Source organism: Rhinopithecus bieti, unplaced genomic scaffold (assembly GCF_001698545.2).
Source record: "Rhinopithecus bieti isolate Rb0 unplaced genomic scaffold, ASM169854v2 scaffold_28055, whole genome shotgun sequence".
Classification (NCBI taxonomy): Eukaryota; Metazoa; Chordata; class Mammalia; order Primates; family Cercopithecidae; genus Rhinopithecus; species Rhinopithecus bieti.
In genome coordinates, this window is record NW_016812914.1 from 1,210,721 (window position 1) to 1,225,702 (window position 14,982).

Genomic DNA, 14,982 nt, shown 5'->3' on the forward strand with positions numbered 1-14,982 from the left:
GCGGTGGCTCACGCCTGTAATCCCAGCACTTTGGGAGGCTGAGGCGGGCGGATCACGAGGTCAGAAGATTGAGACCATCCTGGCTAACATGGTGAAACCCCATCTCTACTAAAAATACAAAAAATACAAAATATTAGCCGGGCGTGATGGTGGGCGCCTGTAGTCTCAACTACTCAGGAGGCTGAGGCAGGAGAATGGCATGAACCTGGGAGGCAGAGGTTGCGGTGAGCTGAGATCACTCCACCGCACTCCAGCCTGGGCGACAGAGCGAGACTCCGTCTCAAAAAAACACACAAAAAACATTTTGAACAGTGGTGTTCCATACAGCGGTGGCTGGGATGCCAGAGTCCACCCACACTGGTTTGAAACCCGCCGTGGTTATCAGGCTTTCCACTTCACCTTCTCCAGGACCCTGGAGTCCTGGCCACAGCAGCATGCAGAGGGCCCTTTACCGTGTCCCGGGCCCGGAGACTGCCACCTACAGCAGCACCTGCTCAGAGTCGACACTCCAAGGCCTTTATCAGAAAAAGGAGCAAAGGGTCAGTCACGGGGGGCCTCAGGAAATGAGGCAACCTGACACCTTGCCCAGAACCTGGAGGTTGGCCAGGACCCTGCTTTGGTGACTCCGGGTTCCAGTGCTGGCTCCGTCACACACATCAGCGTATCACTATGAAGTGTTTCTTTATCAACGAAACTGTATATACAGAGTGCAGGATGAAAACCAGTGGGTCATCACACTGCCAGGCTCCCAGGCTTCACTCAGTTCAAGGACAATCCACCCTGGCCCTGTCTCTGCTGTGTTGGTGGGCTTCCGGAACATTCTAGACACAACGAGTTTCCAGCATATGCCGGGTATTCTGTGGGCTGGAAAGCATTTTGTGATGCCCTCGCCCCCTGAGCAGAAACAGATCCCAGGCCTCCCTCCACAGCCCAGTCCTCCCTCTCCTGTCCCCACCGACATGGCCAGGAGCTGGGGCCCTGGCTTCAGATGAAGAGATGGGGGCCAGGGAGGGGAAGGTGCTCAGCAGGGCACCCAGCCTAGCAGTGGGGGAAGAGACCAGAACCCCAGTGCCCTGAAGATCGAGGCACTGTTTCCTGAAACTCCCAATCTGTACCACGTTTGAAGACTGCCTGCACTAGGAGCAGGCCGACTACTGTCAAATCCAGCCACGTGCAGTCCCTCTGTATGGTCTGTGGCCACATAGCGCTACTGCAACAGATGACACAGAGACACGGCACAGAGCGTGTGCCCTGCCATGCCCAGTTCCCAGAGCCCAATATATTTGCTATCTGGCCCTCCACAGTAAACTTCTGCTACCCATAGACCTGTAGTACCCTTTACTCATCTTCCTATAAATTGCCCCACCAAAATTTACCTACATACATTTATTTAAAGAAAAAACTGGGCCAGGTGCAGTGCCTCACACCTGTAATCCCAGCACTTTGGGAGGCCAAGGTGGGCGGGTCACCTGAGGTCAGGAGTTCGATGGCTGGCTGTGGTGGCTCACGTCTGTAATCCCAGCACTTTGGGAGACCAAGGTAGATGGATCACCTAAGGACAGGAGTTCGAAACCAACCTGGCCAATATGGTGAAACCCCATCTCTACTAAAATACAAAAATTAGCCAAGCGTGGTGGCGAGCACCTGTAATCCCAGCTACTGGAGAAGCTGAGGCAGGAGAATTGCTCAAACCTGGAAGGTGCAGGTTGCAGTGAGCTGAGATCACGCCACTGCACTCCAGCCTGGGTGACAGAATGAGACTCCGTCTCAACAACAACAAAAAACAAAACAAAACAAAAAAAAAACCAAGCAATTCGAGACAAGTTAGGCTGACATGGTAAAACCCTCTCTCTACTAAAAATACAAAAAAATTAGCTGGGGCCGGGCGCGATGGCTCAAGCCTGTAATCCCAGCACTTTGGGAAGCCGAGACGGGCGGACGGGAGCGGCGGATCACGAGGTCAGGACATTAAGACCATCCCTGGCTAAACCAGTGAAACCCGTCTCTACTAAAAAAAAAATATAAAAAAAGTAGTTGGGCGAGTGGTGGCGCCTGTAGTCCAGCTACTCGGGAGGCTGAAAGGCAGGAGATGGGTAGTAAACCCGGGAGGCGGAGCTTGCAGTGGAGCTGAAATCCGGCACTGCCACTCGCCTGGCGACAGAGCGAACCTCCGCTCAAAAAAAAAAAAAACAAAACACTTAAGCTGGGCGTGAGTGCATGCCGCCTCATAATACCTACCTACTCAGGAGGCTGAGGCAGGAGAATCGCTTGAACCCAGGAGGTGGAGGTTGCAGTGAGTCGAGATCACAAGACTTTGTCTTGAAAAAAAAAAGAAAAAGTGCCAGGCGTTGTGGCTCACACCTGTAATCCTAGCACTTCGGGAGGCTGAGATGGGTGGATCACGAGGTCAAGAGATCGAGACCATCCTGGCCAACATGGTGAAACCCCATCTCTACTAAAAATACAAAATAATTAGCTGGGCATGGTGGCGTGTGCCTGTAGTCCCAGCTACTCGGGAGGCTGAGGCAGAAGAATCGCTTGAACCCGGGAGGCAGAGGTTACAGTGAGCTGAGATCACGCCACTGTACTCCAGCCTGGCAACAGAGTCTGTCTCAAAAAATAAATAAATAAATAAACAGAAAAAACATAAAAATAAAAAAAATTAAAAAAGAAAAAGCCCCACCATCCTAATTGGATAGCCACTGTTGCTTTGCAAAAGTAGCAGTGACCCTACTCAGGAGGCCGAGGTGGGAGGATCGCTTGAGGCCAGGAAGTTGAGACCAGCCTGGGCAACAGGGAGATGAGACCCCCATCTCTACAAAAACTGTACAAATCTTATTTTAATTAAAAAAAAAATGTTTTTTTTTTTCAATTATCAACTCTCGGGAAGCCCAGGAAAAGAGGGGGTGCTTTGGTCCACCCTCCGAGGCTTGGGGTGGGCAGCAGAACAAGGGTGTCAGCCAGATGTGGCTTCGCCGGGCAGCCAGATAGCCGCCCTGTCTCCCGCAGGCTGCCCCCCGGATTACGTGCCTCCAGAGATCTTCCACTTCCACACGCGCTCAGACGTGCGGCTCTACGGCATGATCTACAAGCCCCACGCTTTGCAGCCGGGGAAGAAGCACCCCACCGTCCTCTTTGTGTATGGAGGCCCCCAGGTGGGTGCACACCTGCTCCCCAAGGCCCCCATCCCACCATCCACCTGAGGACTCCCCATCCCCACTCAAGCGCCAGCCATAGAAGGGTCAACCGGAGGAGGCTCCCTGGCCACCTGCCTGGTGCTCCAGCCCATCCCGCCTGCCCTGACTACACAGGGTCCTCAGAGCCCCTCACTCTCCTGCCTCTGTGACCGTTTGCATGCTCCCCACCCTTCCCGGATGGCCTCCCCTTACCCCTCTGCCTGCTAACTCTCCCCTGTTCCTCTGGGAAGCCCCCTAGTCTCCAGGTTGGTATAGAGGTGGCCATGGGCCCTGGGCCCAATTCCTGGAGCAGGGGTCAGGAGCAGGCAGCAGATTGGCAGGTGGACCATCTTAGGCGCACATCTTACCCAGAGCAGCTCTGTTCCCCCAGAGGATACGGGGCGATGTCTGGGGACTTTGTGGTTCATCACCACTGGGAGTTCTCCTGGCCCAGAGTGGCTGCTCAGCACCCCGCAGCGCCCAGATGGCCCACCTGAGAGTGAGCCACCCCACTGTCCATCGTGCCAGAGTGGTTGTTCCAGGCAGGACTGGGGCAGTGGCCCAGCTGAGAAGGAGCCTGACAGCGGCCTTCCCTTCTCCCAAGCAGGGTCCCGAGTGTGGGCCCCTCGCGCCTTGTCACTCCCAGGTGTCCATCCAGAGCCTCCAGGGCAAAGGTGCCTTCATTAGGCTCTGAGGCCCCAGCCTGGCCCGGCCCAGTCCCCAGCCTGCCGGCATCTCCCCTGCTCAGCCCGTCCTGCCTGGCATCTCCTGCTGTACTGCTGCCCCTCACCTCCCGACAGGTGCAGCTGGTGAATAACTCCTTCAAAGGCATCAAGTACTTGCGGCTCAACACGCTGGCCTCCCTGGGCTACGCCGTGGTCGTGATTGACGGCAGGGGCTCCTGTCAGCGGGGGCTTCGGTTCGAAGGGGCCCTGAAAAACCAAATGGTAATAACTCCTCCCTGTTGCTCTGGGTCCTTCCAGTCTTGGGAAGGGAGCCCTGGGCCGTGTGGGTGTGGGTCGTGGGGACACCACCCGCAGAAGGGCACTTCTGGTTGGGGTGACGCAGGCTCAATGACCTTTTAGAACAAAAGGGGACGTATGCTTTGCTGCTCAGCTCTGGGCTGTGCCCTGCAGGGACAGAGGCATCTGTCCGTCCTGCCTGGTGCCTGAGCACACAGAACCCAAGAGGCTGCAACCCAGATGCAGCCAGACACCGCAGGCCAGGCCGGGTCCGCGGGAAGTCCCCAGGGCGGGGCTGGCCAGGGCCGGTGGCCGTGGAAGTTGTGCCGACAGTGGTGATGACGTCGGTGGTGATGGTGACCATCTCAGCCCCTTTGCGCTGCTGGAACAAAGCTTCACAGCCTGGGGATTTATAAAGAATGAAAGTCTCTCTCAGTTCTGGAGGCTGGGAGGTCCAAGGCCAAGGCAGGGCTGTGTCGGGGAGGGCTGCTCTGTTCCCAGGAGGACGCTTGGTTGGCACACCTTCCAGAGGGGCCCTGTGCTGCCTCCTACACGGCAGAGGGGTTGCGAGGGGCGGAAAAGGCGTGCCCTCCCTCCATCAGGCCTGTTTATAAGGGCCCCTCATCCCATTCACATGAGTGGGCCCCATGGCTCAGTTACTTAAAGGCCGCAGTGGGGACCTCAGCATGGACTTCAGAGGGGACACCAGCATTGAAACTGTGGCAGTGGCGGTGGTGGGGATGTGGCTGGTAGTGACGACAGCGACGGCACCAGCCATTCTTTGTGCCCTTGCACATGCCTGGGCACCCCTGTCTTTTTCTTCCTCGTACCCTCTGGAAAATGGGTCCTCTTCCTGTTGATGTCCCTGTATTAGGGATAGGCAAACTGAGGCCCTGAGAGGGGATGTGACTCCCAGAGCCACTCACTTAGGAGGTGGCAGAGCAGGGTGGCTGCTGTATCTGTCCAGCCACCCAGATAGCGGGCAGGGTTGGCAGGGCCTGAAGGGACAGGGGGTTTCCAGTGAGCCACTTTTCATCCAACAAGGAGAGATGCCCTGAAAGAAGCAGAGGTGTCACTGCAGGGGAGGGGCACACCGGGAGGAGGCCACTGAGAGGTGCCCGGCTTCATCCCTCAGGGCCAGGTGGAGATCGAGGACCAGGTGGAGGGCCTGCAGTTCGTGGCGGAGAAGTATGGCTTCATTGACCTGAGCCGAGTTGCCATCCATGGCTGGTCCTACGGGGGCTTCCTGTCGCTCATGGGGCTAATCCACAAGCCCCAAGTGTTCAAGGTGGGTCCCACCCCTGGCCGGCCTCAGCCGCGCCCCTCCCCGCCCCCTTCCCCAACTACGCCGCGTTTGCCCACCGCCCGCGCCACCCGGAGCCCACCCCCCGGGGAGGCGCCTCGGCAGGGGCCTTGCCACGTGGCTGTTTCTCCCCGCAGCAGCCCCACGGGGCCGAGCCCCCCTCCTCATTGCCCGCCACCGCCGACCGCAGGATGGCATCCGGCTGCACAAAACCCCGCCAGCAGCTCTCTGTGGGAGGCTGAGCCCGGGACCCCGGCCTCGGATGGGCAGAGGTGGGGCATGGTGTGCAGAGCGGCGGGGGGGCCCCAGGCCGGCGGCAGTCAGGGCACTGCGGGGCGGCGGCGATGAGGAGGAGGAGGAGGCAGACGGGCAGTGGGACCCGGCCCTCTGCGGCGGCGGGGAGGGGCCGCACCTGCCCGCCTGTGGCGCCCTGCCCAACCCCGAGCCACACACCGTCCACAGGGGCCACGCGGTCTGAGGGACCCTCCCTTGCCAGTCCTGTACAGTGCATGAGCGCTCCTCACGGGCTCCAGGGCGGCCTCGGGACGGCGGCTGATGCTGGCTCTAGGACCCGACGCCTGTTTCTCTCTCTCTCCCTCTGCCCCCATCTGTCTGCTGTGTCCCTCAGGTGGCCATCGCGGGCGCCCCAGTCACCGTCTGGATGGCCTATGACACAGGGTACACTGAGCGCTACATGGACGTCCCCGAGAACAACCAGCATGGCTATGAGGCGGGTTCCGTGGCCCTGCACGTGGAGAAGCTGCCCAACGAGTAAGACCGCTGCCCTGCCCTGCAGTCCTCCCTGGGGCTTCTGCACCCTGCACCTGCTGTCTCCATCAGGGCGCCCTCCTGCCCCAGCCAGCCCCACCCCAGGAGCCTCAGGCCATGCTCCCACCTCCCCGCTGTGGTCCTGTGGTGGCGTCTGCCTGCATGTGGCTCACAGTTCCCTCCTGCCTACCCTCTCTCCTCACTGCACCTTGCAGGAAGGGACACCTGGGGATGCTTGTCTGGGGAAGGAGGCTCCCAGCCCTGCCCTGGGGAAGATGAGGGAGTTCAAGTCATTGCTTTTCACAGGCAGGCGTCCCCCACTCCCCTGTGCTGCATCCTGCACGGGGCCCCGTCACAGCCTCTGTCTTGTGCTTCTGGACATAGATGTCCACAGGGCCAGGGACCAGCTCAGATGTCCCATTTTGTGCTTTTAACATGGGTCTTATTCTCTGATGGAGAGAAAACAGTGTTCCCATTTTCTGGCACGTCTCCAGAAAATGTTCCCTGGAGTCCCATGCAGTCACCTGGAGGGTTAAAAATTTTCCTGGGCACAGGCCAGGTGCGGTGGCTCACGCCTGTAATCCCAACACTTTGGGTGGCCGAGGCGGGTGGATCACGAGGTCAGGAGATCCAGACCATCCTGGCTAACACAATGAAACCCCATCTCTATTAAAAATACAAAAAATTAGCCGGGCGTGGTGGCGGACGCCTGTAGTCCCGGCTATACGGGAGGATGAGGCAGGAGGATGGTGTGAACCCGGGAGGCGGAGCATGCAGTGAGCCAAGATAGTGCCACTGCACTCCAGCCTGGGCAACAGAGCGAGACTCCGACTCAAAAAAAAAAGAATCTGCCTGGGTAGTTTGGGACGCCAAGGCAGGAGGATCGCTTAAGGTAGGAGTTCGAGACCAGCCTGGCCAATATGGTAAAACCCCAGCTCTACAAAAAAATATAAAAAATTAGCCAGCAGTGGTGGCACATGCCCGTAATGCCAGCTACTCAGAAGGCTGAGGCAGGAGAATCACTTGAACCCGGCAGGTGGAGTTTGTAGTGAGCCAACATCACGCCACTGCACTCCAGCCTGGGCGACAGAGAGAAACTGTCTCAAAAACAATAATAATAACAATAGGCCAGGCACAGTGGCTCGCATCTGTAATCCCAGCACTTTGGGAGGCTGAGGTGGGTGGATCGCTTGAGATCAGGAGATCAAGACCAGCCTAACCAACATGGTGAAAACCCATCTCTACTAAAAGTATAAAAATTAGCCAGGTGTGGTGACACACACCTATAATCCCAGCTACTCAGGAGGCCGAGGCAGGAGAATCGCTTGAACCTGGAAGGGTAAGGTCGCAGTGAGCTGAGATCACACCACTGCACTCCAACCTGGGCAGAGCAAGACTCTGTCTCAAAAAATAATAATAATTGGCCGGGCGCGGTGGCTCACGCCTGTAATCCCAGCACTTTGGGAGGCCGAGGCGGGCGGATCACAAGGTCAGGAGATCGAGACCACGGTGAAACCCCGTCTCTACTAAAATACAAAAAATTAGCCAGGCGCGGTGCCGGGCGCCTGTAGTCCCAGCTACTCAGGAGGCTGAGGCAGGAGAATGGCGTGAACCCAGGAGGTGGAGGTTGCAGTGAGCTGAGATGGCGCCACTGCACTCCAGCCTGGTGGACAAAGTGAGACTCCGTCTCAAAAAAAATAAATAAATAAATAAATAAAAATAATAATAATAATAATTTATTGTGGTGAAGTTCACAGAACCTAAAAGTCACCTTAAAGCAGCCCTCGGTGCATTTGCAGTGTTGTGTGGCCGCTCCCTGGTTCCAGAACCTTTCCGGTACTCCAGTGTCAGACCCTGCTCCTATTCCTTAGCAGTCACTCCCTGTCCCGGGACAGCCACCAATCTGTGCTCTGTCTCAATGGGTTTATAAGTTCAGTTAACTTGGATGAATGTAAACTGGAATTTCAACAGCGACGTGTGGCCACTGGCTCCCATATCGGCCAGGAAGGGCTAGGGCAGCCGATTCTGGTGAGGCCACATGTTGGCCTCACCAGTAGCCCAGGCCACACTCCAGACCACAGAGAGCAGCAGACCTAGGTGGGTTTTGTTTTGTTTTGTTGAGAGAGTCTCACTCTGTTGTTTGGGCTGGAGTGCAGTGGCTTAATCTCAGCTCACTGCAACCTCCACCTCCCGGGTTCAAGCAATTCTGGTGCCTCAGCCTCCTGAGTAGCTGGAATTACAGGCATACACCACCACACCCAGCTAATTTTTGTATCTTTAGTAGAGATGGGTTTCACCATGTTGCCCAGGCTGGTCTTGAACTCCTGGCCTCAAGTGATCCACCTGCCTTGGCCTCCCAAAGTGCTGGGATTACAGGTGTGAGCCACCGTGCCCAGTTTTTTTTTTTTTTTTTTTTTTTTTTTTTTTTAAATCATAGCTCACTGCACCCTCCCAGGGTTCAGGTGATCCTCCTGCCTTAGGCTCAGCTGGACCGCAGGTGTGCACCACCACGCCTGCCTAACTTTTAAATATTTTTGTAGAGACAAGGTTTTGCCATGTTGCCCAAGCTGGTCTCAAACACCTAGACTCAAGCAATCTACCCAGCTTGGCCTCCCAAAGTACTGGGATTACAGGCATGAGGCACTGCACCCGGCCTGGGGTTTTATTTTTATTTTGTTTTTTCAATTTAATTTAGAGATGGGGTCTTGCTCTGTCACCCAGGGTGGAGTGCAGTGGTATGATCATAGCTCACTGTAGCCTCCACCTCCTGGGCTCAAGCGATCCTCCCACCTCAGCCAGCCCAGTAGCTGGACTACAGGCATGTATCGCTACTGAATCTTTTTTTTTTTTTTTTTTTTTTTTTTTTTTTTTTTTTTGAGACGCAGTCTCGATCTGTTGCCCAGGCTGGAGTGCAGTGGCGCGATCTCAGCACACTGCAACTTCTGCCTCCCAGGCTCAAGCAGTTCTCCTGCCTCACCCTCCCAAGTAGCTGGGATTTCAGGCACCTGCCACCATACCTGGGTAATTTTTTTAAAATATATTTTTAGTAGAGACGGGGTTTCACCATGTTGGCCAGGCTGGTCTCAAACTCCTGACCTTGTGATCAGTTCCCTTCCTACCCCGCAGACAATCCCTGGCCTCAGACCCTTACCCCTCTGTTTACCAGGCCCAACCGCCTGCTCATCCTCCATGGCTTCCTGGACGAAAACGTGCACTTTTTCCACACAAACTTCCTCGTCTCCCAACTGATCCGAGCAGGGAAACCTTACCAGCTCCAGGTGGGTGGCTCTTGGGGGCTTCGGCACCTCCCCGAGCCGACAGAGCCCGGGAAGTGGGGGGCGGGGCGGGGTGGCTTCCCACTGTGATCAGGGTTTCCCTGGGGGATCTGGGGCTCCCAGCCCCCCACCCCACTACCCCATGCCCCCGCCCTCCCAGCTCCCGGGGCCATTGATGGATCAGTCCTGTCTTGACAGCTCAGGGTTCCGCCTGCCTTCGGTGCTGGGAGCACGGGGTCGGGGGCTGCCACACGCACCCCTGCTCCGGGCCTAATAGAGGGAGGAACGCTTACCGAAATTGCCCCACAGACGGTCTTTATTTGAAACTGAGAAATTGCGTAGAAGAAACCGCTGGGTGCTGAAGGCCCTAGTAGGCTCCTTACTAAGGGGCTGGGACCAAGCATTCCTCGAGGAGGCAGCAGTGAAGGGTATTAGAGTGAGTGGAGCCAGCCAGGCTTGGGGGACCGAGCGGGAGGAGAGTGGGGGGGAGTGGGTGGAGCCTTGGCAGCAACGTGGGGCTCAGTCTAGGTGGGCGGGGCTTCTGCGCTAAGGGGTGGGCATGGGTTATGGGCGGGGCCTCTGGCGAGGAGGGTGGGGCTTCTGCAGAGGGACGGGGCCTCAGTGTTGCGGTGGGTGGGGCTTCTGCAGAGGGACGGGGCCTCAGTGTTGCGGTGGGTGGGGCTTCTGCAGTAAATGGTTGGGCTCGGTGTGAGGAAGGGCCTTTGTAGTGAAGAGTGTGGGGCTCGGTCGGGGAGCAGGGCCTCAGTGGTGAGGAGGGTGGGGCTTCTGCTGTAGAAGTTGGGGGCCTCAGTGAGGAGGGTGGGGCTTCTGCTATAGAGGGGCGGGGCCTCGGTGGGGGTTGGGCTTCGGCTGGATTTCCATCTGAAGATGATGGGAGGTGTCCCGGCCTTGTGAGCAGAGTATAGAGTGGGGCGTCTTGCCGTTTGACCCACATTTCTCTGGCTGCTTTGTGGACGGGCTGTGGGGCACAGTGGGACGTGGTCCATAGTTGTTCCGGCAGGAGATTCGGGAGGTATCTTGGAGGCAAGAGGGCCAGGTTTTATTATACCTGTGGACTGCAGACAATTTCTGCTTCCTGGGCGCCTCTGCATGCTCTGTCCGGTGGGGAGCGCCCTGTTGCCTTTCAGCAGAGTCGGGAAATGAGGCCGCAGAGCAGGAGGGAGGCAGAGCCGCCTTGTGGCGTGCTGAGCTGATCTCTTGGCAGTACCCTCCACCAACACCCTACATCCCAAGCAGCCCCGGGGGTGATGTGAGGCGGGGCTGGAATAGAACTTCAGATGTCTCTTCCCAGCCTGAGACCCGAGCCCACTGCCCTCCCAGGGGCCAGGTAGCTGGGATAGCATTTACCCTTACACCTTGTTTCTGCGTCTTTGAAACGGACATGATAACTCCGCCTCCTCGGAGGCTGCTCGGGCCAAAGTCTGTCAGAAAAGCATTCAGGCCGGGCGTGGTGGTTCACGCCTGTAATTCCAGCACTTTGGGAGGCCGAGGCGGGTGGATCACTTGAGGCCAGGAGTTTGAGACCAGCCTGGCCAACATGGCGAAACCCCGTCTCCACTAAAAATACAAAAATTAGTCGAGTGTGGTGGCATATGCCTGTAGTCCCAGCTACTCTGGAGGCTGACACAGGAGAATCGCTTGAACCTGGGAGGCAGAGGTTGCAGTGAGCCGAGGTCGCACCACTGCACTCCAGCCTGGGCGGCAGAGCGAGACTCCATTTCCAAAAAGAAAAGAAAAGAAAAGCATTCAGCACGCAGGGTGGGCCCAGGGTCCTGTCTCACTGCCTCCCCACAGGAAGTGGAACGTGAGATGAAACAGGCCGTGGGGTGGGAACATGGCATTGTGTAGGACAGAGAAAGTGCACTTCACCTTCTGTTTCCAAGACCCCAAAACATCTGGACCAGGTGGCTGGCGGCCCCAGGCCCTCTTTGTGCACAAATCACATTTGTCACATGCCGGGTCTTGGGCTTGGTCTGGAAGCTCACTGGGGAACCAGACAGACCCTCTCTCTGCTCTCTTAGGTCAAGAGGAAAAAGTAACCAGGCAGCTGGGACCCAGAGTAGCATAAAGGCATGGGCATAACATGCGCATATGGCTGGTGGCAAGGGCAGCAGAGTCTGCCCCAGGGAGTGCCAGTGCCTGGGCTGGGGAAGGAGTGGGCCCTTGAGGTGCCTGGGGCAGGAGGACCTGGAAGCTGGTCTTGATGTCAGACTGGCAAGTCCTTGCAGAGGTCTAGGTTGGGGATGGTGTCATCAAACTCTTGATTCATCCAGGGATGGATTAAAGAAGGCAAGAGTAGAGGAGGGGAAACCAGTGGGTGGCTTGGTGCATTCCCAGGGTGATGGGCAAGGGTGGGGGCCAGGAGCCTGGAGAGGAGGGTATGGTTCAGAAACCCATCTCACTGGCAGGAGGTGGTGTAGATGGGCCACCTGCCCCTGCTGCCAGCCAGTCCCAGGGTTCTTTGTGGAGAATCTGGGGTTATTTTCATGCCTTGGTCCTACCAACCCCTAGGGGGCAGTGGGGAGCTATAGGGGTTGTCCATCAGTGCCCCCAGAGCCCTCCTTCGTGGCCAGAGGCAGGACCTGCACCCCCTGTGTGGATCCACCCCCCCGGCCTGGTGTTGGCTGGGCCAGGTCTCAGGAGCCTGGGGAGTTCCGTGTCCCTACCTGCCTCTTGGCTTGATCCCCCCTTGGGTGCTAAGAGGACCCAGAAAACGCTTCACAAATCCTCAGAGACAGCTGTCCTAAGGCCCAGAGCTAGTCACATGCCTTTTGGAAAGTGGAAATGGCTCGAGACCAGGGCAGCAGATGTTCCTGAGGCTTGAAGCCTCAGCCACCTCCACAGAGATGAGTTGCTCGCCCGTCAGCAGGTTTGGGGGAAAGAGGCACACGGTTTCTTCCTAAATCTTTGCTCTGTGCAAGCACACACTGCAAGGTGTTTGTAAACTTTGTCTTACCAAACCTTCCCAAAGAGTCTGTGAGGTCCGGATTCACCCCATTTTTGAGCGGGGCCCAGAGTTACACTGCAAGTCAACAGCAAGGTGGGATTCAAACCCAGATCCGTGGGCCTCAGAGCACCTGCGCACTCCTGGATGCCCTGAGCCAGAATAAGGGAGGAGCCTAGGACGAGGGGTGGTCCAGCCACGTCCCCCAGCCCTGCCTCCTGTCTTCCCGCAGATCTACCCCAACGAGAGACACAGTATTCGCTGCCCCGAGTCGGGCGAGCACTATGAAGTCACGTTGCTGCACTTTCTACAGGAATACCTCTGAGCCTGCCCGCCGGGAGCCACCACATCACAGCACAAGTGGCTGCAGCCTCCGCGGGGACCAGGCAGAAGGGACTGAGTGGCCCGCGGGCCCCAGTGAGGCACCTTGTCCCGCCCCGCGCTGGCCAGCTCCAAGGAGCCGCTGCCTTCACCGCCCCGACGCCTTTTATCCTTTTTAAAATGCTCCTGGGTTTTATGTCCGCTGCTTCTTGGTTGCCGAGATAGAGAGATGGTGGTCTCGGGCCAGCCCCTGCTCTCCCCGCCTTCTGGGAGGAGGAGGTCACACGCTGATGGGCACTGGAGAGGCCAGAAGAGACTCAGAGGAGCGGGCTGCCCTTTGCCTGGGGCTCCCTGTGACCTCTCGGTCCCCTGGCCCGGCCAGCCACCATCCCCAGCACCCAAGCATGCAATTGCCTGTCCCCCCGCCGGCCTTCCCCACTTCATGTTTGTGTTCTGTTTGAGGGGATATTTTTCATAATTATTTAAAAGACAGGCCGGGCGCGGTGGCTCACGTCTGTAATCCCAGCACTTTGGGAGGCTGAGGCGGGTGGATCACCTGAGGTCGGGAGTTCAAGACCAGCCTGACCAACATGGGGAAACCCTGTCTCTACTAAAAATACAAAAAATTAGCCGGGCGTGGTGGTTCACGCCTGTAATCCCAGCTACTCGGGAGGCTGAGGCAGGAGAATCGCTTGAACCTGGGAGGCTGAGGTTGCAGTGAGCCGAGATTGCGCCATTGCACTCCAGCCTGGGCAACAAAAGCGAAACTCCGTCTCAAAATAAATAAAAAAAGACAGAAAGCAAGGGGTGCCTAAATTGCGGCTCGGGGTCCACACCGGGCAGCGGGATTGCAACCTAGCACCTGGTAGGCTCCATTTCTTCCCAAGCCCGAGCAGAGGGTCATGCGGGCCCCACATGAGGAGCAGCCAGGGCCCACAGGGGGCACCACCTGTGGACAGTCCTCCTGTCCCCAAGCTTTCAGGCAGGCACTGAAACGCACCGAACTTCTACGCTCTGCTGGTCAGTGGCGGCTGTCCCCTCCCCAGCCCAGCCGCCCGGCCACATGTGTCTGCCTGGCCCGTACACACCGGGGGTTCCGGGGTTGGGAGCTGAACCATCCCCACCTCAGGGTTATATTTCCTCCTCCCCTTCCCTCCCCGCCAAGAGCTCTGCCAGGGCGGGCAAAAAAAAAGTAAAAAGAAAAGAAAAAAAAAAAAAAAACAGAAACAAACCACCTCTACATATTATGGAAAGAAAATATTTTTGTCGATTCTTATTCTTTTATAATTATGCGTGGAAGAAGTAGACACATTAAACGATTCCAGATGGAAACATGTCACCTGCCTGAGGTTCCTTCTAAGTCCTGGGGCTCCTGAGTGGGAGGGGCTTCTGGGGGGCAACAGACAAGACACAGCAAAAGGGTACTGCCATCTTCAAAGACTGCTGGGGTGCTGGAGCTGCCTGGGCACCATGCCCTGATCAGACTGACCCAAAGAGGATGGCCCCAGCCACCTGATGAGGGTAGTCCTGTCCTTGCTGGTCTAGGAAGGTCTACCGGTCTCCAGGGACTCAGTTCTGGCTGTCATGTGTGGCCTGGTCTGACCCCCCAGGCTCCCCAGAGCCTCAGTACAACCCAAATTGCAGCATCCTCCATGCTGGATCCTCACCCGGCCGACGCCTCCTTTTCTACCTGAGACTCTGCACCCTGAGGACCATGACAAGCCAAGGACCTCCTCACATTGTCCCAACAGCCAAGACACCCAGGGAGACCCTGTTGGCAATGTGCGGGGCATCTGGGCTCCGTTTCTGACAGCAGGGATGGACTGCCCTGCGTGATCCACTTGCTCCATCCTTTGGAAATTTCCACTTAAAAAAAAAAAAAGTGGGCTTAAAAAAACATACGAGGCCGAGCGCAGTGGCCCACACCTGTAATCCCAGCACTTTTGGATGCCAAGGTGGGTGGATTACAGCCTGGGCGACAGAGCAAGACCATGTCTCAAAAAAAAAAAAAAAAAAAAAAATTCATGTGATCGAATCTTGTCCTTTAGGTGACAGATTTCATGTCATGATTAGTGGGGTCTGTAGAATAATCTGCTGTTTGCTCCTCTGTCACCCAGGCAGGAATGCAGTGGTATAATCACAGCTTACTGCAACCTCGACCTCCTGGGCTCCAGTGATCCTCCCACCTTGGCCTCCCAAAGTGTTGAGAAGT

General features: G+C 56.9%; 2 protein-coding genes and 1 pseudogene across 2 annotated transcripts in view; 1 reads left to right on the top strand and 2 right to left on the bottom strand.

Moving 5' to 3' along the window:
* The window catches only part of DPP9 (dipeptidyl peptidase 9), a 50,235-nt gene extending 36,129 nt beyond the window's left edge, over positions 1-14,106 (top strand). The window contains exons 14-20 of the mRNA XM_017847145.1: positions 409-539; positions 2,864-3,155; positions 3,977-4,123; positions 5,274-5,426; positions 6,070-6,212; positions 9,376-9,487; positions 12,682-14,106. Of these exons, the coding sequence (XP_017702634.1) occupies positions 409-539; positions 2,864-3,155; positions 3,977-4,123; positions 5,274-5,426; positions 6,070-6,212; positions 9,376-9,487; positions 12,682-12,774 (1,071 nt within the window). The 3' untranslated portion in view covers positions 12,775-14,106. The remainder of the gene's footprint in view (positions 1-408; positions 540-2,863; positions 3,156-3,976; positions 4,124-5,273; positions 5,427-6,069; positions 6,213-9,375; positions 9,488-12,681) is intronic.
* LOC108512107 (uncharacterized) lies at positions 3,162-3,941 on the bottom strand (annotated as a pseudogene).
* On the bottom strand, positions 5,451-6,029 carry LOC108512075 (translation initiation factor IF-2; the record flags this gene model as incomplete). The annotated part of the gene is given in 1 exon segment (XM_017847139.1): positions 5,451-6,029. A coding segment is annotated over 1 exon segment (579 nt), but the record flags the coding sequence as incomplete, so codon positions are not given.
* Positions 14,107-14,982: the final 876 nt, after the last annotated feature.